The sequence below is a fragment of the Enhydra lutris genome, unplaced genomic scaffold (genome assembly GCF_002288905.1).
Source record: "Enhydra lutris kenyoni isolate GAN:26980312 unplaced genomic scaffold, ASM228890v2 scaffoldscaffold59, whole genome shotgun sequence".
Classification (NCBI taxonomy): domain Eukaryota; kingdom Metazoa; phylum Chordata; class Mammalia; order Carnivora; family Mustelidae; genus Enhydra; species Enhydra lutris.
In genome coordinates, this window is record NW_019154143.1 from 12106400 (window position 1) to 12133021 (window position 26622).

At 41.6% G+C, this 26622-nt stretch overlaps 1 protein-coding gene across 1 annotated transcript; it reads right to left on the bottom strand.

The window, feature by feature from the left end:
• Positions 1–19013: 19013 nt before the first annotated feature.
• Positions 19014–25538, bottom strand: LOC111158456 (interleukin 1 beta). Its single transcript, XM_022520476.1, has 7 exons — positions 25457–25538; positions 24948–25012; positions 24345–24396; positions 22590–22794; positions 21893–22057; positions 20569–20699; positions 19014–19806 (listed from the first exon to the last, which is right to left on the bottom strand). The coding sequence occupies exons 2-7, from the start codon at positions 24995–24997 to the stop codon at positions 19597–19599; spliced, it is 813 nt and encodes a 270-aa protein (XP_022376184.1). The 5' UTR covers positions 24998–25012; positions 25457–25538; the 3' UTR covers positions 19014–19596.
• Between the last annotated feature and the right edge of the window lie 1084 nt (positions 25539–26622).

Here is a 26622-nt window from a genome sequence, read left to right on the forward strand (position 1 = left end):
ATATCATGCCAGTTCTTTCTGGCCTGCTAGGTCTCTGTGGATAAGTCTGCTGCCAGTCTAATATTTTTACCATTGTATGTTACAGACTTCTTGTCCCGAGCTGCTTTTAGGATTTTCTCTTTGTCAATAAGACTTGTAAGTTTTACTATTAGATGATGGGGTGTGGACCTATTTTTATTGATTTTGAGGGGAGTTTTCTGTGGCTCCTGGACTTTGATGCTTGTTCTCATTGCCATATTAGGGAAATTCTCTACTATAATTCGCTCCAGTATACCTTTTGCCTTCTCTCTCTTTCTTCTTGGGATCCCAATTTTTCTAATATTGTTTTGTCTTATGGTATTGCTTATCTCTTGAATTCTCCCCTCGTAGTCCAGTAGTTGTCTCTCTTTTGCTCAGCTTCTTTTTTCTCCATCATTTGGTCTTCTATATCACTAATTCTCTCTTCTGCCTCATTTATCCTAGCAGCAAGAGCCTCCATTTTTATTGCTCCTCATTTATAGCTTTTTTGATTTCAGCTTGGTTAGATTTTAGTTTTTTTATTTCTCCAGAAAGGGCTTTTATTTCTCTAGGCAGGGTTTCTCTAATATCTTCCGTGTCTTTTCCGAGCCCACCTAGCAGCTTGAGAACCATCATTCTGAACTCTAGATCTGACATATTACCAATGTCTGTGTTGATTATGTCCCTAGTCTTTGGTACTGCCTCTTTTTCTTTTTCTTTTCTTTTTTTTTTTTTTTGTGGTGAGTTTTTCTGCCTTGTCATTTTATCCAGATAAGAATATATGAACGAGAGAATAAAATACTAAAAGGGTGGCAAAGACCCCAGAAAAATTTACACTAACAAAGTCAGAAGAGATCCCAAATCAGGGGGAGAAGAAGGGGGGTAAAAAGAAAGGAAACAAAAATTTTTTATAAATATATATATAAATAATTATATATATATGTGTGTGTGTGTGTGTGTGTGTGTGTGTGTATTGGACTGGTGAATAAAACAGAGCTACCCACTTGATTTTGGGTATATTTTGGTCTTTTAGAAGAAACTGCCTCCCAAAATTAAAAAAAAAAAGAAAAACTTATTTATATACAAAAATAAGGGTAAACAAGATGGAGGGATGGAATATGACTGTAAAGATGAAAATTTAAAAAAAATTCTAAAAAAGGAATTGATAAGGTAAGTTGTTTGGGAAAAGAAAGAAAAAAAAAGTGGAGAGACTATGCTCAGGCTGGAGACTAGAACAAAGCCCTATGCTAGATTTAGGGTATATTTTGATCTATTAGAAGAAATTGTATCCCAAAATTTTTTAGAAAAAAAAAACCCTATACAAAAAATAAGGTTAAATAATATGAAGGATAAAATATGACTATAATAATGAAGGTTTAAAAAGATTTTTTTAAGAAAGATATTGTTTAGATAAACTAGTTAAAAATGTTAAAAGAGGAAAAAGGAAAAGTTAAAAAATTAGAATAAGAAAAAAATAAAATTAAAAAAATTTACTTTAACTTTGCAAGACTGAAGAATCATGGGGAGAAAGCCATGAATTCCATGCATTGCTTTCCCCTAGCTCTAGAGTTCTGCTGTTCTCCTTGATCGATTAGCTTGGTCTTGGCTGGATGTTCTTGCTGATCTTCTCGGGGAGGGGCCTGTTGTAATGATTCTCAAGTGTCTTTGCCCGAGGCGGAATTGCAGTGCCCTTGCCAGGGGCCAGGCTAACTAATCTGCTTGGCTTCGTTCTTTGGAGCTTTTGTTCCCTGAATGCTTCCCGTAGAGCTCTGGAGGATGGGAATGAAAGTGGAGGACTCCAATCTCCGGCAGGAGGAGCCAAGAGCTCGGGGCCCCACTCCTCGGTGCACCCTCAGAGAAAAGCGGTTAATCACTCCCATCTGCCTGGTCTCTGGCCAGGCACTGAGGTCACCCGGCCTGTGACTGAGTGTTTCTGTCTCTGGCGCATGGTCCCATTTGGAGTCTCCAAACCCAGCAGATTCCTGCCATGCTGCTCCGGAGGGGGAGGAAGGTGAGTCTCCCTGGATCTGCCACTTGTGGTGTCCCTACTCAAAGAGCAGTGGCCCAACTGTGTCATGGATCATGGTTTAAGGTAACCCCAATCGGAGAGCTCACTCCTTGGCTCTGTCTCTGTAGTCAGCTTCCCCACTCCAATACCTGGAAGCTCTGCCACACTCAGATACCCCCAATCTTTTTTTTTTTTTTTTTAAAGATTTTATTTATTTATTTGACAGAGAGAGATCACAAGTAGACAGAGAGGCAGGCAGAGAGAGAGAGAGGGAAGCAGGCTCCCTGCTGAGCAGAGAGCCCGATGCGGGACTCGATCCCAGGACCCTGAGATCATGACCTGAGCCAAAGGCAGCAGCTTAACCCACTGAGCCACCCAGGTGTCCCACCCCCAATCTTTTTGTGACCCCACAGGACCTGAGACCACACTGTCCCTGCGAGGGCTCCACCCCTGCTTATCCTCTGGAGTGATGTCCCTCAGTGGAGCAGACTTCTGAATGTTCTGATTTTGTGCTCCACTGCTCTGTGGCTTTCCAGGAGCCACCTCCCCCAACTCCGCCCCACCCCACAGTCTATCTTCCTGTCACTTTGGATTTACTCTCTGTATCCTACCTTTCAGAAAGTGGTCGATTTTCTGTTCCTAGAATTGCTGCTCTTCTCTTCTATCTCCTGTTGAGTTTGTAGGTGTTTGGAATGGTTTGGTAACTAGCTGAACTGCGATCTGATGTCATCTCAGTCTGCTACTCTTCCGCCATCTTACCTCTCCATTGAGATTTGCTTAACATTATCTTCAATTTGTTTTATTAAGTTTTCATATTTTCTTGTTCTTTGAATATTTTTCTCTCCCCTCTCCCTGGTAGTATTTTGTTCTTGTTTCTTCATTCTATTATCTTATTACTTTGAGGATATTCATAATAGTTATTTCAGGTTTCTTCCCTGCTTTAAAAAAAAAATCTGGTGTAATTAACATACCATATTATATTAGTTTCAGGTGTACAATATTGTGATTCAACAATTCTATATATTTTTCAGTGCTCATCACAATAAGTGTACTCTTAATCCCCCTCATCCATTTCACCCATCCCTTCACCAACCTCCCTTCTGGTAACACTTCTTTGTTCTCTATAGTGAAGAGTCTGGTTTTTGGTTTATCTCTTTCTTTTTTCCCTTTATTCAGTTGTTTTGTTTCTTAAATTCTTCATATAAGTGAAATCATAAGGTATTTGTTTTTCTCTGGCATATTTCACTTAGCATTATCAATGCTAAGATCCATCAATATTGTTGCAAATGGCAAGATCTCATCTTTTTAAATGGCTGAATAATATTCTAGTGTGTGTGTGTGTGTGTGTGTGTGTGTGTTATGTGTGTGTATCTCACATCCTCTTTGTCCATTCATATTGATAGACATTTAGGTTGCTTCCATAATTGGGTTATTGTAAATATTGCTGTAATAAACATAGGGTGCATATATCTTTTCAAATTAGTGTTTTTATATTCTTTGAGTAAATACCCAATAGTGGAATTACTGGATCATATGGTAATTCTATTTTTAATTTTTGAGGAATCTCCATGCTGTTTTCCACACCAGCTGCACCAGTTTGCTTTCTCACTAACAGTAAGAGAGGATTACTCTTTCTCTTTATCCTTGCCAACACTTGTTCTTTTTTGTATTTTTGATTTTAGCCATTTTGACAAGTATGATTTGTAGTTTTGATTTGCATTTCCCTGATGATGAGTGATGTCTGTTGAACATCTGTATGTTTTCTTTGGAGAAGTGTCTTTTCATGTCTTTTGCCCAATTTTTAATTGGATTATTTGATTTTTGGTGTTGAGTTGTGTAAGTTATTTATATATTTTAGATACTAACCCTTTATCAGATATGTCATTTGCAAATGTCTTCTCCCATTTGGTAGGTTGTCATTTAGTTTTGTTGATTGTTTCCTTTGTTGTGCAGAAGTTTTTTATTTTAATATAATCCCAATAGTTTATTTGCTTTTATTTTTCTTGTCTCAGAAGACATGTCTAGAGAAATGTTGCTATGGACAATGTCAGAAATTACTGCCTGTGTTCTTTTCTATGATTTTTATGGTTTCATGTCTTACCTTTGCGTCTTTAACCCATTTTGAGCTTATTTTTACATATGGTGTAAAGAAGTGATCTAGTTTCTTTCTTTTGTGTGTAGCTGTCCAATGTTCCCAACACCATTTGTTGAAGGGACTGTCTTCCTTCCATTGTATAGTCTTGCCTCTTTTTTCAAAGATTAATTGACCATATAATCTGGGTTTATTTCTGAGTTATTCAGTCTGTTCTGTTGATCTATGTTTCTATTTTTTGTGCCAGGGCCATACTGTTTTTGATTACTATAACTTTGTAGTATATCTTGAAGTCTGGGATTGTGATACCTCCAGTTTTTTTCTTTTTCAAGATTTCTTTGGCTATTTAGGGTCTTTTGTGGTCCCATACAAATTTTAGGATTGTTTGTTCTAGCTCTGTGAAATATGCTGTTGGTATTTTGATAGGGATTTCATTAAATTTGTAGATTGCTTCAGGTGGTAATTGATAATTTAGCAATATTTGTTCTCCCAGTCCATAAGCATGGATTATCTTTCCACTTGTGTCATCTTCAATTTCTTTTAGTAGTGTTTTATAGTTTTGAGAGTTTGATTGGTTTGTTTTGATATCCATCTTACAAAAACTTTCTGCAGAAGTTTAGTAGCTTTTCTGCTTATATTCAAGAGTACGTAATTTTTTAAAAAAGATTTTATTTATTTGGCAGTGATCACAAGTAGGCAGAGAGGCAGGCAGAGAAAGAGGAAGGGAAGCAGGCTCCCTGCTGAGCAGAGAGCCCGATTCGGGGCTCCATCCCAGGACCCTTGGATCATGACCTGAGCCGAAGGAAGAGGCTTTAACCCACTGAGCCACCCAAGCGCCCCAAGAGTACATAATTTGAAAGCAGACTGGAAGCACTGAGTATCTGTGAGGTCTGTTGGCTGTAAGTGCTGTTATTTGATAACCTGGCAGGGTCATTGCTTTGGAGAAACCTTAATATTAGTATTGACTTTCTTCCCCAGGGAATTTTCTTTTAGTTTCCTGCCTAAAGGGTAAAAGCCTGGCAACCATCCTTGTGGGAAGAAGGTCTGGGATTCTCAAGATCATCTTCTTGCTTTCATTAATCATGCTGTTTTCAGTATTTTTCTCCCACCTTCAAATGTGCCTGGTGTCCCCACACCCCCTTTATCTTACATTTTCTACAGAATAAACTTGTTGTCTTCTACTAATATGGGAAAGGTAATCTGTGGTTATAACTATTAGTAAAATTATTATCATGCTGTTCTTCAAAAGACTGAACCAGTCAGCAACAAATGGGAATTTCCTCACAACTCTGCCAGCACTTTTAAAAGACAGTGTTATTGATGTAAAACTGACATATAATAAACTGCACATATTTAAACTGTGCAGCTTCTGTTTTGACACATCCCCTTTGAAACCATCACTGCTGTCAAGATAGGGAACATATTCATTACCTGTTTCATCAGGCCTCTTTGCAATTCCTTCTTCATTCCCAAACAAACACTGACCTATTTTCTGTCACTGTCGTTGACATTTTCTAGACTTCTATGTAAGTAGAATCATACAATATGTACTTACAAATGTACTTTTTCTTTGATTTGTAACCACCGTTTAAACTAGCTTCCAGTCTTCCTTATTTTACCCTCTGCTCCAATCTCAGAGGTCCTAGATGTTGGCTGGTTCCAGTTCTTCCACCGCTCACTCAGGATCAGCTTCCACTTGTCCAACTGCTTTCCAGCTTTCAATTTTTTTCCCCTAAAAAACTCCTGCGTGAGACTGGGAGCTCTTCAATTTTTGTTGTGAATGTAAACTCGGTGAAGTGCATGCCCAAGAAATGGCCAGACTGATCACAACGATGCATTTCCGCACCATTGTTGGTGTGTCATTTTCTCCGTGCTTGTGGGTTTGTACCTTTAAAAATCACTTTAATGTTATTTTAATGGGGTTTGGGGAAAGAAACAGAATTAGGTGGAAAGAGTCCATATCGCCATCTTTACTTGGAGGCTGAGACTGTTCATATATGAAGGTTGGTTTACTAGAAAGTTCTTCTCTGGCTAGAGATGTCAGAGCATGTGTGAAGCAGTTGCTGGAAGAAAATAAGGTCATTTCTTGTTTGTAATTCACTACATTCAAACTGCCCAATATATTGGTTACATTTGATAGTCAGTAAAAAGTAGTTTTTCCTCCTTCCGTCCTGATGTCCTTCTCTCCTTTCCTCCCTCCTCTCCCTTCTTCTCTCTTTTCCTCCTTCTACTTTAGCAGCTGCTTTGGGGAAACTTCCCAGGAAGTTTCTCTTCTCAGGAGGGGAATGGGCCAGCAGTAAGGGAAATATCTTGCAAGGATAAAAGAGAGGCTGCAGCTCAATTTAGGATAGTGTGAAGGTCACTGAAGGTATCTCAGGAGTCAGCTAGTTAGGGAATGGATTTCTGCCAGGGAAGGGAGGGAGGATGGGAAGAGAGTTAAGGAGGAGCCTCTGAGAATTGGGATTTCAGGGTCTGCAGTCAGGAAGAGACTATAAGGAGGCCTGAGCCTGTAGGGCCTCAGCTGATAAACAGCCTGAAGTCCAAAGGAGGACTTTTTTCTGTGACCAGGTAGAAAGTTCCTCCCTCACACGGGGAGGCCACATGGCAGATGAGTGATGGGGGCGCATGGAGGGACATCCCTGGGAGAGGTTTGGAAAATAGGTTCAGATAGGGACTGCAAAGTTATTATTGATGAGTCATTGTCATGCTTAATCTTAGGGAATAGAATCCAAGGTCACCTGAGAGTGGAGGAAGATGGTAGGAAGAAGGATAACTGGGGCTTACGTGGGGGAGAGCTGTGGAGTCACTGCTTAGCTGTCTCTCAGAGACTCTGCTGAGGTCACTATGAAGACAAGAGAGTCTCAGCCTTGGTGTGTGGTATTAACTGAGGGAACCTTATTATTAGCATTCACTTCCTTCTCTTTTGATGAAGTTTAAAGGTCACCATTTCCTCTTGCAAAGTAAGTTCCACAAATATTCCATTTCCAGTGTTAGAAATAGCAATACATCAAGATGATTGCATACTCCCTGTTCTGGGGGAATTCCCAAGGAGGGGGAGGCAGAGCTCTGAGACAGTGAATTCAGAGTGATTACTCAGTGGTAGCACCAGTAGCAGCAGGGACCAGAATTTCCCCACAGGTGTCTCAGGCTCTCATTTGCCTACTCAATCTCTAAGTATTTCTACTGACAGAAAAGAAAATATCAGTGGATGAAAGAATTCATTTTTCAGACAGGCCTCCACTCAATGTTTGCTTAGAGGCCTGTCTTACTTTTCTCTTAGGTGGCAGATGCAAAGGTCCCTGATGTTGGGAGAGGGAAATGTGTGGGTATGTACACTTGAGTTCCATCCACTTGCAACAGGAGACAGAGATGAATGTCAAGTGTGTTGACATTCTGCAGACTGTACTCAATCTCATCCTGCCACTTCCGATGAGTTGGCAAGCAATGTAAATTGTTTTGGGCTGTCCTTCCCCTCTTTGGGGCAGATGATCCAAAGCTCACTTTCTATGGATGGAGGGTCAGTGGTCAAATGTGGGTGATGCAGCCATGCTGAAAACTCCAGAGAGTTACATGCCAGGAACTCATATGTCATTCATCTTTTTTTGTTCATGGGAACTGTGGTATCAGGTCCGAGGTTAAGGGCTTCCTACCGTCTCTGGGGGAACAAAATTCCCATACCAATCTGAGATGCTTCCTTAGAGAGAGACTTTTCTTTTCTTTTCTTTTTTTTTTTTGGATTGATGTGTTATTCTCAGATACTTTGCTGTTTTTTTTTTTTAAGATTTTATTTATTTATTTGACAGACGGAGATCACAAGTAGGCAGAGAAGCAGGCAGAGAAAGGAGGAAGCAGGCTCCCTGCTGAGCAGAGATCCCGATTCTGGGCTTGATCCCAGGACCCTGGGATCATGACCTGAGCCGAAGGCAGAGGCTTTAACCCTCTGCGTCACCCAGGTGCCCCGGTTGTTGTTGTTGTTGTTTTTTAAATTCTCATTTTAACTGGCCTATTTCACCTGTTTTTTTCATTGCCTCCAGGCCATTCCAGGACGCCATTTGAACACTCATTATCTCAATAACTAAGGAGATAAAGCGCTTAAGAGAGGAATAAAGATTAGTACTGGTTTCTTCTAGGAAAAGAGCCCGGAGGAAGCAGAAATAAGGGAATGGGCAAAGATGAATTTGCTTTTTATAAAATAGCAAAGTTAGATAAAAAAATAGGGCATTAGTGCCATTTGTTTTTATTTTATTTTGTTTATTATTATTATTATTATTATTCTATTTGACAGAGAGAGAGAGAGAGAGAGCGCACAAGTAGGCAGAGCGGCAGGCAGAGGGAGAGGGAGAGTCAGGCTCTCCACTGAGCAGGGATCCCGATGTGGGGCTCAATCCCAGGGATCATGACCTGAGCCAAAGGCAGCCACTTAATCGACTGAACCCCCAGGTGCCTCTATTTTATTTTATTTTTTTAAAGATTTTATTTATTTATTTATCACACACAGAGAGGTAGAGGAATCACAAGCAGGGGAGGCAGTAGGCAGAGGGAGAAGCAGGTTCCCCACTGAGCAGGGATCCAGATGTGGGAGCCATGGCTAGTGAGGGAGGTGGGACTGGTGTTTGGAAGAAACAGAATGCCACAGTACAGTTTGGATTTAATTCTGGGGGCAGGAAGGCCCTGGTCATTCCCCATCCCTGTGACCTGGCTGGAAGATAACGGGTTCGTGGAATGTCTGCCACCATTCCTTCCCTCTTAAGAAGAAAAAGAAGACTGAGGCACAGAGAAGGGCAGTGACTTGTTCCAATAGCACCATGATTTGGCACAAAACAAGGACCAAACCTCATACCCAAGCATGCTGACTTACACCCTTCATTGCGAACACATCTACTTTAGCCACTGTGGACTGTCTTGAGGATGATATTATTCACCATTATCAGGGCTTCAGCTGCCTTCATGTGGAAAAAAAAAAAAAAAAAGAGTTTCAGCTTCCCATCATGCCCCGCATCTGGTTCTCTGTTTTCTCTCCTCCAGTGCCCGTACCCGCATAGCTGTCTCCACACCAGAGGCCCTACGTCAGCAAGTCCAGGAGGGAGCCCACACACAATAGTTGTTTATCTCTCTGGCTGACGAGGTCTTGGAATATTTGTTTCCAACATTCGGTACCCTGAGAGATATACAAACCCTGTCCCTTGACCACAAAAAGAAACAAGCAGACTCTGGCTGGGGGTTGGGGAGTGAGGGGGGCAGGGCAATGAGGTTAAAGAAAGTTTTCCTAAAAGAGGTGGAATTTAAGCTAGACCCTGAAAAATGAGAATTTCTATTAATGGACATGGGGCAGGTGAAGCAGAAGTAAAGAAAATAAAGAGGGTCCCTCTGGTCACATCTGACTCTGTCCCCTGCATTTTCCCCTCTCTTTATTTTCTTTACTTCTCTTTCACCTGCCCCATGTCCAGGTGTGGAAATAGCTATGCAGGTACAGGCACTGGAGGAGAGAAAACAGAGAACCTTAAAAAATGTGGTGTGTGGACTGTATATACTTTTCATGGGGTTCGTGGGAATAAGCAGAGAATCAGAATCATTTTAGAATTGCTTTTCTGTTGCTAAAGTGTATGGATGTGTGTGGGGGTGTGTGGATGGTCCCTTCCCTTCTCAATGCTGAGACTTAGCAACATAGTTGCCCATTATCAAGGTTTCAAATGGACTGTTAATGTGCTGGATAGGAGTAAGGAAGGCCAGCTTCATAAAGACTACTTGGGAGGAACCTCTCTCCATGGTCTTCTGAGTTGAGAGCCCTGATGGCAGACTGACTTCCTTAAGTCAATTAATTTTGGCATGGGGTTGTTTAAGAGTTGCTTGTGTGCATAGGAAAGACATTTATAGTTATTGGAGCCCTAAACTGAGCTGATTAATTTTACTACAATTATACATTTCAAAAAACCCAAAACTTCCTTAACATTTTAAGTTCAATTTACAATCTTGTTGTTCTGTTTATAAAGCTAGTTTTTGGTTTAACAATGAGAAGAACCACTTCATTTTTAAGTTGATGCTCAGTTATTTTATTGCGTAACCTATTAATTCTCCCTAAATATTTAACTCTCTTGTCTACCACAGTTAATTGAGTTCCCTTAAATATTTTAAGTTAAAATTTAATATATCTACAAATTTAATATATATTTCTTTCAAACATTTCAATTGTCTGCCAAGGCAGACTTAAAAATCTAGTAAGCAAAATCTGTCCAAGTATGTAAGTAATTTCTTGTAACTCCAAAAAGAGCAGATGAAAAAAAAATGTAGTTAATCAGGCTATTAAAAGTGAAATAAATTTTAGAAACATAAGCAAATTGTTTTCTACCCTTCGAATGAAAATCAGAAATCTAATATCAATTACATATTTCAAATTGAAATTATAAAGATAATATTTCAGATTCTTTAATGTTTCAGTTTCTTTAATTGTTTCAAACTCCTTAAATAATGAAGACCGATTACCAGGATAATCTTAAAACTTATTTTTTTAAACACAAAATTGTTGAAGCTGTGGGTTCATTTACATCATCAACTCTATGCTTTTTTTTTTTTCTTAAATATTTTCCTGGAGTTGTAAAGCCACTTAATACAGGGGCACAGATCACAGATTAATCATCGGACATAGTTCCTAGGCCAAAGATTCTGACCCTGAGTTTCCTGGGTCAAAGATTCAGGAACCTGGTGTGAGCCATTGGCTTGAGAATGTGAGACTGTCATTGGTCTCTTCTTGGGTAACTTGATGCAAACCACAGTAAATTTTTTTTTTATCAACTTATAATGTATTATTTGCTTTAGGGGTACAGATCTATGAATCATCAGGCTTACACAATTCACAGCACTCACCATAGCACATACCCTCCCCAATGTCCATAACCCAGTCACCCTATCACTACCTCCCCACCCCCCAGCAACCCTCAGTTTGTTTCCTGAGATTAAGAGTCTCTTGTGGTTTGTCTCCCTCCCAGTCCCATCTTGTTTCATTTTTTCCCACTGCCTTGCCTCTCAAATTCCTCATATCAGAGAGATCCTATGATAATTGTCTTTCTCTAATTGACTTATTTCGCTTAGCATAATAATCTCTAGTTTCATCCACATTGTTGCAAATGCAAGATTTCTCTTTTTTTTTGATTGGCTGCATAGTATTCCATTGTATATATATGCCACATCTTGTTTATCCATTCATCCATTATCATTCATGTTGATGGACATCTAGGTTCTTTCCAAAATTTGGCTATTGTCGACATGACTGCTATAAACACTGGGGTGCACATTCCCCTTCGGATCACTACATTTATATCTTTAGTGTAAATACCAAGTAGTGAGATTGCATAAGGTAGCTCTATTTTCAACTTTTTGAGGAACATCCATGCTGTTTACCGACAGTGTAGGAGGGTTCCCCTTTCTCCCCATCCTCTCCAACACCTGTCATTTCCTGACTGGTTAATTTTAGCCATTCTGACTGGTGTGAGATGGTATCTCACTGTGGTTTTGATTTGTATTTCCCTGATGCTGAGTGATGTTGAGCACTTTTTCATGTGTCTGTTGGCCGTCTGGATGTCTTCTTTGCAGAAATGTCTGTTCATGTCTTCTGCCCATTTCTTGATTGGATTATTTGCTCTTTAGGTGTTGAGTTTGTAAGTTCTTTATAGATTTTGGATACCTTTATCTGATATGTCATTTGCAAATATCTTCTCCCATTATGACAGTTGTCTTTTGGTTTTGTTGACTGTTTCCTTTGCTGAGCAAAAGCTTTTGATCTTGATGAAGTCCCAATAGTTCATTTTTGCCCTTGCTTCCCTTGCCTTTGGTGATGTTTCTAGGAAGAAGTTGCTGTGGCTGAGGTTGAAGAGGTTGCTACCTGTGTTCTCCTCAAGGATTTTGATGGATTCCTATCTCACATTGAGATCTTTCATCCACTTTGAGTCTATTTTTGTGTGTGGTGTAAGGAAATGGTCCAATTTCATTTTTCTGTGTGTGGCTGTCCAATTTTCCCAACACCATTGAGTTGAAGATACTGTCTTTTTTCCATTGGACAGTCTTTCCTGCTTTGTTGAAGATTAGTTGACCATAGAGTTGAGGTCCATTTCTGGGCCCTCTGTTCTGTTCCATTGATCTATGTGTCTGTTTTTGTGCAGTACCATACTGTCTTGATGATTACAGCTTTGTAATAGGGCTTGTAGTCTGAAATTCTGATGCTGCCAACTTTGGTTTTCTTTCTCAACATTCTTCTGGCTATTTGGGGTCTTTTCTGATTCCATATAAATTTTAGCATTATTTATTCCATTTCTTTGAAAAAAGTTGATGGTATTTTGATAGGGATGGCATTAAATGTGTAGATTGCTTTAGGTAGCATAGACATTTTCACAATATTTGTTCTTCCAATCAATGACCATGGAACATTTTTCCATTTCTTAACCACAGTCAATTCTTAGGGTCACTTCTTTGAGTTGGGGCCAGACTGATAAATCAGTGGGAATTGGTTTCACAACTAAGCTCCATGGACATCTTTCAAATATCTTCATACCCAATTTTTATCTTAACTGCTTTCAACTTTCCCCACCTGATATAGATAGATGAAATCTTGCCCCTTATCTGGATCCTAGTTAATATCTTTTATTGCTTTATCAGCTAATTTCTAATTTCTTTAGTACCTGACTTTTTCCTGAATGTTTGCTGATGACTACAATTCTGTACTCATTATGATTAATGGGTGCTTTAAAATCTCAGCATTCTTATGCATTTATTGCCTGAGATGGCCTAAATTCTTATGCATTTAATACCTGTGATAGCCACTGCTCACAGCTGCCATGTGATAATGAGTAGGAGGGAGATGCCTCTCAGACTCTTCTAGAATCCAGTAGAACCTTAAAGGGGTTGAAGCTAAAGCACAACATTTGGAGTTTGGCAGAGGATGACTCCAAGAGAATGTGCCAGTGGCCAGGGCAGCTCAACCTGTTTGGTCTGAGAGTAAGACCTGGGAAGTGAAAATGGTCCTGCTTAGGGCGCTGGGGGAGGAGAACCCAGTCTGGTCAGGAATAATAGCCACAAGCCCCTGAGTAGATAGCATGACTGAGCATACTCTGTACCATCTTATTCAGAAGACAGGTGTAGTTAGGAAGGAGTTGCTTTGTATTTTTACCCCAGATATTACTGACCAACTTGCATCTGTATTCAGTACATCACCTCCCTTTATCTTCTTCCCTATAGCCTACTCCAGGCTTTGGCTCCTGTAATCCTTCTTTTTCACTCTTGTGTCATTTTTCTCTCTCCTTCATCATTTATCTCTCTCCTCCTCACTGATTGATTATATGAACCTACCAATGTATTATAACAACTCCCATCTTAAATGTAAACATCCTCTTTTGAGCCCATGGCCCCCTCCAGCTATCACTGCATTTCTCTGCCCCTCTTGCTTCCCCTTTTCTTTTATAGCAAAACTGTTCAAAGGAGTCTTGCCTACTCACTGATTCCACTTGTTGCCTTTCATTCTCTCCTGAATCAGGTCTGAGAAGGGTTTTGTCCTTAAGCTCTGTCCTCACTTTTGTTATGGCCCTCACAGCCTCTTTTTCACCAAATCTGAAGTCCAGGCTCTCAGGTCCTTGACCTTTTGGTATTGTTGGACCTGGTGGACCTTCTTCTGCTTTACCCTCTTTCTCCTGTTGTCCTTTCCCCTCTCTTATATCTTCCCTCACCTCACTGGTTACTCCTCAATCTCCTTTGATGGCTCTATTTCTTCCTTTCAGCCCCTCTACGTTGTTATACTCAGGACACAGTCTTTGGCCGTTCTCTTTTCTAGCAACTCACTCTTGTTAGGTAGTGTCAGGTGACCTATGGCATCATGCTTTCTACATCTGGTTACTCCTGAAACTGAATCTCAAGGGAGATTTGGATTTTCTATTCTCATGGCTAATAGGTATCTCAAATACGACTTGGTTAAAACAGAACTTCTGGTTCACCCAATCCCCCACAAACAGGATACCTGCTGCTTCCCGAGGCTTCCCTATTCTTTAAATAACCCCCCATTTACCCACTTACTCAGCTTTCAAACCTGTGAGTCCTCCTTGACTTCTCTCTTTTCCTCCTCTCCTACATTTATTCCATCAGCCAGTTCTGTTGTCTCTATGCCCAGAATATATCCCCCACCACCTATTACCCTTGTTCAAGATAGCACTATTTCCTGTGTAGTCCATTACCACAGCCTCCTAACTAGCCTGTTTGCTTCCACTTTTGTCATCCTCTCTTCCTGTCCCCTGGGTCCATTCTTCACACAACAGCAAGAGTGGTAAAAAAAATAACAGGACATCATCCCTCCCATGTTTAAGAACTCCAGTGGTTTTGTATGACACACTAAGTCCCAACTCCTTATAGAGACCAGACCCTTGCCTTGAATTACATCTACTAGAGCTGATGACCTGAACTTGCCCCTACCCGGCATTATTACAGAGGAAGAAAAAAGGTCAGAAGGAAGAGTAGGCCCAAGCCTCCCACTCCAATCTTCTCCCCCTCACAATGCAGCAGAGCTCCATTAGGTCTTGCCACTCTAGTCACCTGGCATCCTGACATTAGCTTTGGTCATTCTTGGCTTTCATCCAGTCCAATAAATAGCACCAGGGCAGACAGCCACATGAATAACAGAAAGAAGGCCAGACTGACCTTCACTTCCCATTGTACATTTGCCCTTTACCTACTCATCAAGAAAGATGAGAATACCAGTCTTCCCACACTTTCCTAACCTTAGGAAGTTAGATTGCCCTAGGGTATCAGAGCCCCTGGGACACCAAACAAAGGGAATATCAGTGTTCAGTGAGGGACTCTAAGGACTTTTGCAGCTCCGGTGATTTCCATTTCTTTACATTTTTCTTTTCTTCCCTTCTTTCTTTTTTTAAAAAGATTTTATTTATTTACTTGTCAAAGAGAGAGAGACAGAGAGAGAACAAAGAGGGGGAGTGGCAGGCATAGGGAGAAGCAGACTCCCTGCTGGGCAAGGAGTCCAATGAGGGACTCCATCCCAGGACCCTGGGACCACGACACCCAGCTGACTGAGACACCCAGCACCCCATGATTTCCATTTCTTAACTTCCAACAAAACTGAAGAAGAACCTTAGTAAGTTGTAGATTAATAAGTCATTAAACATAATTTTTGATGATAGATGACTATGTAATTTTGGCAAGTAGCTTAGAAGGGTTTCAAAGAATTGTGTGACATTGCTGCAGTAAAATTCCTTTCATTCTTATGTATTACTTATATGTACATGTTTTCCCACTACTTACCCTACAAAAAAACAAAAACAAAAACAAAATAAGAATAGGATCAATGTTGAACAGGATCACTCTAATTTTGAGTAACATATAAGTATATGAAATAATGTTTTTAAAAGCTTGGTCTCTGAGACTGGGTGGCTCAGTTGGTTAAGCATCTGACTCCTGATTTCGGCTCAGATCATGATCTCAGGGTTGTGAGATCAAGCCCTACATCAGGTGCAGCACTGGGCGTGGAGTCTGCTTAAGTTTCTCTCTCTTCCTCTCCCTCTCTACCCTTCTCCTCCCCACAAAAAGCTTGGTCTCATCAAGGTATATTGTTAATAATTAACATTCATAATATATTATGTTTTTATTTATGTTATTTTGATTGGTTGTGTAGTAACAATAATTGTAATGATGACTCAATCTAGAAGAATTTTGAAAAAAATTTAACATTCTGTGATTATATAAAAAATAAACTTTTAAAAAAAGATTTTATTAATTTATTTGACAGAGAGAGAGAGATCACAAGTAGGCAGAGAGAGAGGAAGGGAAGCAGGCCTCCTGCTGAGCAGAGAGTCTGATGCGGGGCTCGATCCCAGGACCCTGATATCATGACCTGAGCCGAAGGCAGAGGCTTTAACCCACTGAGCCAGGTGCCCCCAAAGCAGATGCCCCCAAAATAAATATTTTTAAGGATTAAGTTTTGATTGAACATATTTTTATTGTTGCAAAGAAGTATCATGGAATGATCAGTAAAATGCTTTTAAGCATAATATGTGTTACATTATGATAAAATTTCATGGGGAAAATGGATGGAAATATCAGTTCAAGAAAAAAAGGAATGTTGTTAATTTTCACCTGTTGAAGAGGAATTTGTTCATGTAATTTTTAGATGGATGACAGTAAGAAACAGTTACTATGGTATTACGATATTGTTGGATACGTTTACAAGTGATGTAACAGTTTTTTTTTTTAAATGTTAAATTTACAATATTCCAGAAATGATAACATTTGCAATTAACTATTTAAAATTACAGGGGCACCTGGGTGGCTCAGTGGGTTAAACCTCTGCCTTCAGCTCAGGTCATGATCTTGGGGTCCTGAGATCAAGCCCTGCATCGGGCTCTCTGCTCAGCGGGGAGCCTGCTTCTCCCCCTCTCTCTGCCTGCCTCTCTGTCTACTTGTGATCTCTCTGTCTGTGAAATAAATAAGTAAAATCTTTTAAAAAAATTACAAAAAATTTTAGATTTTAACCTTAAACATGTATATTGGCAAAGGGGTGAGGTCATAGTTTTTCAAAACTCTCATAGGTGGTTTATAAACTAAAATATTGGAAGACCAACATTCTACAAGTATTGGGCCCTGGAAGGGTCTTTGGGGAGGGAATTGGACTTGATGCTCTAGAAGTTAGGTTCATGATGGTTGGTGCATCAACAGGACATTACATACTTGGGACCAAAGTCTTATCCCTGTGGCTAGGAGGGCACTGAGGCTCAGCCCCCACACTTGACGTCTCTTCTAGGTATTCCTGATATGTTATATTTTAAAGCCAAATCACAGTGTGTGTAGATGTTCCTATATGTATCTGGATTGCACATATCCCTCTGCTCCAAGGACTCATTCAAACCCAGCCTTCACATACAAATCATGTGGACCCTTCTGGCTACGTGCTTCTTCAGGTTGAATGGCAGTGTCAGGATGCTTAGGTGGTGGCTGGGAGGACTCCCTTGGCTCACACTTCTCATCCCTGACAGATGAAGGATGTCATACCTTTTGTTGGCTCTGAGACCTGATGGGTTTGGGTGTAGGGAGGGGCTAGAGAGAAAGAGAAGCATTGATTCTTTCAAACAGCCTATGTGGAAGCTCTCGTCAAGAAAGGGAGTGGCTGAATACCAGGAACACCTTACACTTTGGTCCCCAGAGGGCCCCACTTGCCCAAAGATAGGCTTTACCTGGACCCATCTATCTCTAGCTGCCCTATTTGCCAGAAGGTGCGATGTTCTCAGAAGCAAGGAGGTCCCTATTTTGAGAGAGCTGCCTAGAGCCCTGGCACCATCCTTGCTCCTCCCAGACCTTCCTTTCCTGGTCCACATACTTCATTTCATGGTTTTATGACTTGCTTTCAGAGAGGGATTTTAATTTTCATGATTTTTTGTGTAAGCAAACAATCATACAAATAAGAAAAACATTGCTTCTGGACTTCCTGTTGGGGGGTGGAATCTAATCACTTGGATTGTGTCCAAATGTCAATTTAGGAGCCAGGATGTGGGTAAGATGTGATGGAACTGGGAGGAGGCTCTGACTATGGTCCCATACCCCTGGGTGGGCGTCACACCAGTTCTCTAGGTCATTCTCACCCTGGCTTCCAGTTGAATCAGATGTTTGTGGATAATTCAGCAAGGCTGCATGGGGAGATAGGAATGGGGGCAGAGAGGACATCTGTACAGAAGACACACTGACTTACGCTTCCGTCATTGACCGTGATGTAGCAGCCACCCACCCCAACCTGCCTTTCAAACTAGATGTACTCCCACGTATCGTTGCATCATTTGCCTTTCCCCCAGCAGATACTGGTTTACTCCAGCCCAAGCATATAGGATAAGCCGTACCTTAACCCTATGGACTCAAATTTACAAGCACTTGCCTCCTACTCTCCAGGTATATGGGATCTCCTTGAAAGCTGGTAGGAGCTGTGATGATATGGTGTGTTTCCTACTGGAGGTTACAAATATTTCTTCCCTAGATTGTTTTTGTGTTTTGACTTTGCTTCTGGTAACTTCTGCAATTTTGGAAAGTTTACTCCTTACATCATTTATTATTCACTTTTTATTTAAAAATTTTAAAAGATTTTTAATTTATTTGAGAGAGAGAGAGAGAGAGAGAGAAAGCATGAGAGGGGAGAAGTCAGTGGGAGAAGCAGACTCTCTGCTGAGCAAGGAGCCCAAAACAGGACTCGATCCCAGAACTCCAGGATCATGGTCTGTGCCAAAGGCAGTTGTTTAACCAACTGAACCATCCAGGTGCCCCTTATTATTCATTTTTTTGCTCCATACTTTTGATTACACTGGTCCCAGTACTAAGAGAACCCTTTCCCTTCTTTGTGAGGAACTCCTGCTCATTCTTTTTGGTCTGACTCATGCTGTCCTCCTTGACCATCTGTCCTTCACAGTAGATATTGTCCTCCTGGCTGCTTCTTTCATGCTTTAACTTACCTCTATTTGCCGCGTTGCCTTATTTTTACTTGTATCTATCTGCCTCTCCTATCTAACTAGGAATGCCTTACCTATCTTGTTTCTGTACTCCCAGCTCCTAGTACATAGGATTTACTTAATAAACGTTTGTTGAATAAATGAGTAGAGAAATTGTTGACAGTGGTTACTCCCAACACTTCCTGCCTTACTTTAGCTGATCCTATTTTTCAGATGAAACTTGTGGACCAAATATCTTTTTGCAGAGAAACAGAAATGAAGGGATGGGATAGGTAGGTTTGTCTTTGCTGGTTAGTGATGTTCCTAGATATTTTGCCATGCTCAGTGATGAGGAGTGGGCTTCCAGTTTCCCAAGGCGAATTCTCATGGCCCCATTTATCTTTACTCCTCTGTGTCAGATTCAAGAAAAGGCAATTACCACATGGGCAAAAAAAATTTTTTTCAGTGAAGTTTATTTCAGAATCATTGAAGCAGTGTAATTATACTTAATCATTCATAAATATTCCTGTTCAAACAATCTGAGCTTATATGTTTTTCAGCCTTGGTGAAAGGACTTGATAGAAAGATGGCACATTAGTGCAAATTAAATTCATTTCATAGCTCTTGAAGAGTGGGCTCTTTCACAGACACTGATGCTTCTTGGCCCTCTTGACTTAAATAGAATAACCCACCAATAAATAAATAAATAAATAAATAGTTAAGTGGTTGTTCATCAGAAGCTGGGCTTAAAGGACAGAGGGTTTCTTGGCACCTAACGTGTAATGGCCTCTGCCAGGCTGGCTTCGGGTGAGCAGAAATGATGAGAGGGACCTGACTCAGCAGAGGGGGTCTGAGGATTAGCCCCGAGAAAAGCGGGCTCTTCCACCTGGTTGGTAGGCAGGAGATCTTATTAGCAGTGATTCAGGGAAGGCAGCTGTGCACTGATTAGAGAGTGAAGTTTAGCTTGAGGTCACGTTTAAACCCTTCTATTCCCTTTCCACCAGCACTAAGAGTTACTCAGCACTTGTGGACTCTCTGGGTACAGGTCTCTAGGAAGAGAGTTCCATGGTGAAGTCAGTTATGTCGTGACCACCTCTGTTATTTCCCAGGAAGACAGGCATTGCTTCTGCCTGAGAGGTGCTGATGTACCAGTTGGGAAACTGGGAAGACTCAAATTCCACCTTTTTCTTGATTTCTGTCTTGTTGAAGACAAATCGCTTTTCCATCCTCTTCTTTGGGTAAACTTTGGGGTCTAACATCTGCAAAAAAAAACCCCAAAACAAAACAGAAATAAGAATTTTTATGAGGGAAGAGACGAAGACACTCTAGTGAAGTTATTCTCTGGTTCAGCTAGAGAGGAAACTGACGAGGCATAGGACCAGGATCCAGACTCCTGATTTATCTTGGTGACCCCAACTTTCTGTGTAGTGACTGAAAGAACTCTTACTCTTTTCTGAAACTTAATATCAAATGGCAGGGAGCATAATATAGGTGGAAATTTTATTAAAAAGTGAAAATTGGATTAAAACTTTAGGAGTTGCTAGTTTCCAAGGACTTTTGCTCTATTTTTCCTTATGGCCCTGGCTAGAATGACTTCAATATAGAAATGAATCTTTTGTTGGGAAAGCTGGTTGGGGATGGGGTGGGTGGAGGGTGATTTGGGGAGTGGAGGAGATGACAGGTGACAGCTCCCTTGAATGGATTAACTTCCCAAAGTGTCACTTATCAATTGGAGTAACCTTAACAATGTTATAATCCTTCGAACCCTAACATTGTTTCATCTATTGGGTGGTAGCAGTGGCAGGATGTAATAATATCAGCAAAATGACTTAATTTTCTGTGGTGGGAGTAAAAGTTACATGCATCTAACAATTAAATTTATTTACATTTATGCAAAATTATTAAGTATTTTACTCCCAAATTTCCTGGGCAGGGAAAGGCTGGTTGTCTTGGAAGTGAGTGAGGCCTAAGGGTGTTTGAGAAGAGCCCCGGGGAGCCTTCAGCCCCTGGTATTCACTCACCTCCAGCTGCAAGGTGGGCTTCCCATCTTTCATCACACAGGACAGGTACAGATTCTTTTCCTTGATGCACAAGGCCACAGGTATCTTGCTATTATCTTCATCCTCTTGCACGAAGGTCATGCGGAACACCACTAGAGAAAGGAAGGGGGCCTTGTGGTCAGGAACACACAGCAGTGCAGGGCTGGCCCAACCACTGGACTCCCAGCCCAGGACTCATACAATTAACACCTCCTGTGGGAGCTGCACTGAGGTTTCCGTGGCCTAACAGATAGGATAACTTGGCTTCCCACAGAAAATAGCAGGCTTAGTTGGTTGTTTCTTTTCTCTAAAGAAGGTCTGGGGGTTTCTTAGAGCCTCATCACCGTGGCAGTGAAGAATTAGGGGATCTAAGTTTTGGAAATGGAAGGAAGCCATTTTGGGCCAGTGGTGTGCCCATCCAAGTGGGCAGAACAATTTGATCAATGTGAAAGGCAAGAAAAGAGGTAGATCAGGGCTCCCAAAAGAAAACAGGCACGAATCTGTGTCAGAAACATGGAATAACAAGTGGGAGGAACTTGGAGAGGGGAGGCTTCGCTGGGAAAAGTGGCTCCAAATAGACAGCATTTTAATTTTCCTTAGTCACGGCCATCTCACTTGGGGGCCTTTAGGTCATGCTCACAACCCAGTTAGAAAGAAACAGGTTTGTCCTGGCCTGGCTGAGATGCCTCTCCCCAAGGTCAGCAGCCTTGGGAGAGAACAGGCTGCTCCTTTCAGCTGCTCCTGTGGCTGTCCTCCTGCATATAGGGTTCAGCCACAGTGGCGAGGTGCCAGGCAGATTTCCACAAGTAATGGGCTCTCCACTTGAAACATCTGCTTGTCAGTAAAACTCCCTACAAGGAGCCATCTGGTATTGGGCGGGAAGGATGTTAGGGTTAAGGGGGCAGGGCTGGGAATGAGGATGGACACATTATCTGGTTGACACTCTAGTTTCAACTTCAACAACAGGAAAAAGGAACCCACAGGCATTAGGTCATGTTCATCAAATGACCCCTTTCTAATGGAAGCACTGACATTGCGCTATCATTCAAAGACTTGGCTGGACAATGGTCCTGGGTGTAATGAGCATTCTAATTTCTCCGAGTCTCATCTCTTGCTGAAAAATGAACATTCTAAGGGCATCAACCTGGTGTTATTGCTAGGACCAAAACAAAAAACTTACATGTTCATTATTAAATGTTTTTTCATTGATGTTCATAATTTGCCTTATTGTTCTACTTTGTTAAAAATGTGGAGAATTAGCAAGCAGCCTGGAGGCCAAGAAAGGAATCCAGATGCGCCCAGTTACCTTGTTGGTTCACACTAGTTCCGTTGAGGTGGAGCGCCCGAAGCTCATACGAGTTATACAGCACCAAGGATTTTTGGTTTATGTCCTGGAATTTGCAGTCCAGGGATCGTGGGGGTGCATCATGAACAAAGCCGTCATCATCACACTTTTCAAAGATGATGGGTTCTGAAATGTGGAGCATATAAATTGTTAGGAAGAAAATTGGAAGGGCAGGCCAGATGATAGAAGGCAGCAGAATTTGTTTTTTTTTGGAGGCTATCCGAGCATGCACAGCCAGAGTTTGATTATAACATTGGTGGGGAGAAGCTGGGGTATGTGAGAACACTGGACCTGGCACCATGAGATGGGTTCGGGCTTGCTGTGGACTAGCAATAGAGCTACTCACATAGGTGGCAATGGCAGTAACACTAGCCCAATGGGGACATCTTGAGACTTGCGGGAGGTAATGCAAATGAGAGCCTAAGATTGGTGGAGTGACTGGCAAATGTGAGTAGTTATCGAGGTCTTACTTTAAGAATAGTTTCAACTAAAGAGATAATCCATTTAATGTCTAGGCTTCACTGTTTTTCTCTCATTACTGGGCCTTCTCCTTTTAAAAGGCTTCAGCTTTGGGGCAGAATAGTTGACTGCTGAGTTATGGACTCTGAGAAGCAAATGACCCGAGGTCTCCTGTCTACCCGAGGTTCTCAGTAAATACCTTCTGCAAAGATGCAGTGAAAAACGTTCATCAGGTCATCATCCTGGAGGGGCAGTGAGCAGGGTACAGATATCTTCTTCAGCTTCTCCAAAGCCACAACGACTGACACGAAATGGCTCAGACTCTTGTTATGGAGCTGATGGGAGATGTGAAGCTGGATGCCCTCCTCTTCCAGATAGCTATTGTTCAGGTCTTGGAAGCAGCACTGTGGAGAGACCAAGGAAGAGTGTGTTAAGGTGGTTGGGCAGAGAACTCCTCCTTTCCCATCAGAGAGGCCAAAGGGGCCTTGGGGATAACTGAGCTTCTAATGCTAAACTCTCCTCTCTCTGAAGCCCAGAGAGGTTCAGTGGTTTATCCGAGGGCCTGTGGCAAGTTAGAGGCAGACCCAAAACCAGAACTGTGGGCTTTCTGCCAGCCTATATGGTATTCTTTTAGAATAAAACCATCTACCTCATTTATCTTTTTTATACACTGCTCCACCTAACCATAAATGTATACCTTCTTACCCTCTGTGTCTTTTTGTATCCTTCATGCTCTAACACTATGTATTTAATTCTTCATGGCAGTGATGAGCATAAGAGTTTCCATTCATCTATGTTCATTCAACAAGTTTTTGATTATTCTCTACAAGGTCTACATTCTACAAATACTTTAAAAGTGGTTACTATTTGTGAAATATGTTCCCACTTTCCCATTATTCAGGGGGATATAATTGGATGAAGGCTTAAGTGAGGTTGATAATGGTTTGAACTCTCAAAGGACAGTTAAAGAGGCCTCTAAGTGCACAGAGGAAAGCTGAGCGTGACCGTAAGTTCCTGACCAGAGCTGAGGCTCCCAATGAGAGGGAGCCCAGTTGCTGGAAGGAGCAGTGGGGATAAGGGCCAGAGAAGCCACACCCCACCCAAGGCTGGAGTAAACCAGTGACTGCTTTAAAAACATTTAAAGAAATGTACTTTTTACAAGGGTAGGGACTGGATTATTAGGCTAGGGGAGGCTGCCATGAATTGGAAACAAAAAACTCAGAGAAAGGTAGCTGCTTGCCAATCTGTCCAAATGACCTAGCTAGGTTGATGGCTGTACCACCTTGGAAAGTCATCAGGCCTCATACAGAAGAGGAGACAGCTCAAACATTAAAATGGCTCCAAATAAGGTTGAGAGTCAGAGAAACACCCATTTCCAGGGATAAACTTAGCCACCATTGACAATAATTCATAATTGAATGTTATAGGATGCCAGGAACTCAAAGATCATCTGGTTCATTCCCCTTATTTTTCAGAGGCTCAGAGGGTGAAATGGCTTGTTTAAGATCATCTTTTTGTTTGCATAATCCACATCTTATTGTCATAAGCTCCACCCCAGGGAGGAAAAACTATCCTACCTTTAAAGGGGACAGGCATACATTAGTTCCCAAGGACTTAAGTGATGTACGTAGGTGGAACCCTCTCCTAAAAGGAAAATCAAATTTGTGTGGAGCCTTGTCTGCCTTCCTAACAAGATGCAACGAACTTTATCACCACTGCCTTTCCACCTTGCCCTCTGCAAGCATGGCCATCATCACCAAGCCTTAATGAGTGACGTGGCAGTGGTATAGTGACCAAGTCAGCATCCAGTTCCATCTTTGTCTGTCTCAGTGGAAGAGGTAAAAGTCCTTCCATCACAAAATACCATGGAAACAAAGTATCCCCGACCCATTTCCTGGAGCCTCTCCCATGTCAGAGTCTCTCTAGGAGTTGTGAGCTAAGCCCATGGTCTCACCTTCATCTTTCCAGGACCATCAGCCTCAAAGAAAAGGTCATTCTCATTGTCACTGTAATGAAAACAGAGAGATTGCTCAAGTATGTCTCCCAGACAAGTTTTCTTTCTTTCTTTTTTTTTTAAATTCCCCGCAAACAGTTTTCATTATTAATAGGAAACTGCAAATAGTATGTCCCTTAGAGTTGCCGAAAGCTGCCGGCAGGTTTTGTGGTAATATGCATGGAATGCCTTAGGAGGCAGGGCGGATATCCTGGGTACTCCCTGTTGGATCCTGAGACTGGACTTCCACATACTTCCCCGCTGAGCTTTTTCTCTCGCTCAAGCCAAACTTTGCCAAGAGGTTCCCTGTATTGTGCACTTGGAATCTTTTCTTCCTATTTGCCGTTTGCAAGAAGCCCCTGCAGCAGCAACATATGGATGGTCTATGGGTCCAAAGGCTGAACTTGCAGTGGGAAATCTGTCTTCAGACCAGGTTAACTTAGAGCCATGCTTGCCACCAGAAGAGGCATTTTGGAGAACAAATCTGGTCTCCAAGCACAGATAACACTCCACTCTCGAAAGAGGAGCTCTGCTCACACTGCTGGTCTCGGTCTCCCCACTGACCTGTAGCCATAAGACATCACTTCACTGGTGGGTTCAGGTACTCTTGCCATGGCTGCTTCAGAAACCTGTGTAAAGAGGAGAAAATGAGTGACTCCTGCCATGCCAGTCTCCATGGGGGCTGCCTTCATATGTGAGCTCCTCTCAGCACCTGGCATATGGCAGGCATGTAAAGGAACAATCTTTAAGTGAATGAGTGAATGCATGAAAGAGCATTCCTTTGGGTCCAGAGGAAACCTCTGCTAAACCAAACCCAAACCAGGAGTGTATTTGTTAGATCTGAAGCAGAGACTTTGACCCTGAGCTCTCAGATGTCAGCTGCTACATAAGCAACACACATTCCCACAACATTTCACAAATCATAGCTATAATATATGTGGCAGGTTTGTGAAAAGCCCAGTCCTCAGGAAGAGAGGAAGGGTGAGGGAGGGAGGATGAGAGAGAGAGACAGAGACAGAGAGATAGAGAGACTTGACTGGAACCTAGTCATAAAGAGTTAGTTCAAGTTGTACCTGAATGATGAAGACTGGCTGGAGCGAATAGAATCCTGGAGTGGACTGCTGTGCCTCAAAGACCTATGCCATCTGCCAATTTCTACCTCACTTTTATATTCTTTAAAAAGCAGAAGTGGGAGAACTTAAGAATTTCCCCTTTGGCTAACTGATTTCACAACCAATTAAAAAACAAATGAGGAGCAGTGGTAATCTGGGGAAGGGGTGTACTGAAATAATTGTCTAGCCCATGGAAAGGCAAGTGGTAGTGAATGATGACACATTTTTGCAGATGTGTCATTATGCAAATATATATTGTTTTTCTGACAACTGTTACACAAATGATGTCAGTATTAAAATACAGGATTTTCCTAGGTTAGAGTACTATTTTAATTTAGGGTCTCTGGAACAAAATGGAGGACACATAGATACCTGCATGAACAGGCTCCCTCACTCATGCGTTGCACTTAAATTTAGGAGACTTCTCACTTGGAGATGGATTAAGGGGTCTAAAAAGCGACAGCAACTCTTTCAGTCTAAACTGAGGTTGCTGTTCTCTACTTCGGAAGCTCAGGGTTAATTACAGAAGCCTCTGGGGAGACAGGTGGCCTCCCGGGATGGGGCAGAAAATATATAGTTGTTCAGGGATTCAGGCTCCTGATGGGGCTGGGAGAACCTTGCAGATAAGCTCATTCAACCCTTTCAGACCAGGTGCTGGTACCCTAGCCAGTTACACATGCAGTCTCTAACAATACTTGATGAAGAATGAATAAGCCTGGATTGGGAATGTATTTGAAAAGATTGTGAATAATGAGGTAGGAAAGAACATTAGGGTTTGAAGCTGATGGCCAGGAAAGAATTCCTGAGACGTCTTTGGTGAAAAAAGGTTGTTTTATTAAAGCACAGGGACGGGACCCATGGGCAGGAAGAGCTGCACAGGGGTCATGAGGAGTGGCCCATTATATACTTTCAAGTTGGGAGGGGGTTAGGGAAAGAGTAAATCTCTAAGGAATTTGGAAATAAGGTTTCCAGGACCTTGAGGGGGCTAACTACTGTTGAGAAAAGGTCATTAATTACTGTCTAACAAAATCGTACTCGAGACCCTTCAAATGTATATCAGCGGGCCATTTGCTTGGGGGGGGTGATTGTCAAAACATATCTTGAGGGGTTTCAAGATAAAGGAAAAT

Bases quoted from the DNA above. Each gene is read 5' to 3' on its own strand.
- LOC111158456 (XM_022520476.1), bottom strand. From the start codon at position 24,997: ATGGCAAGAGTACCTGAACCCACCAGTGAAGTGATGTCTTATGGCTAC. The intron at 22,795-24,344 runs GTGAGACCATGG...GTCTCTCCACAG, and splicing joins ATGGTCCTGGAAAGATGAAG to TGCTGCTTCCAAGACCTGAA. The intron at 19,807-20,568 runs GTGAGTGAATAC...TTTTTTTTGCAG, and splicing joins AGCCCACCTTGCAGCTGGAG to ATGTTAGACCCCAAAGTTTA.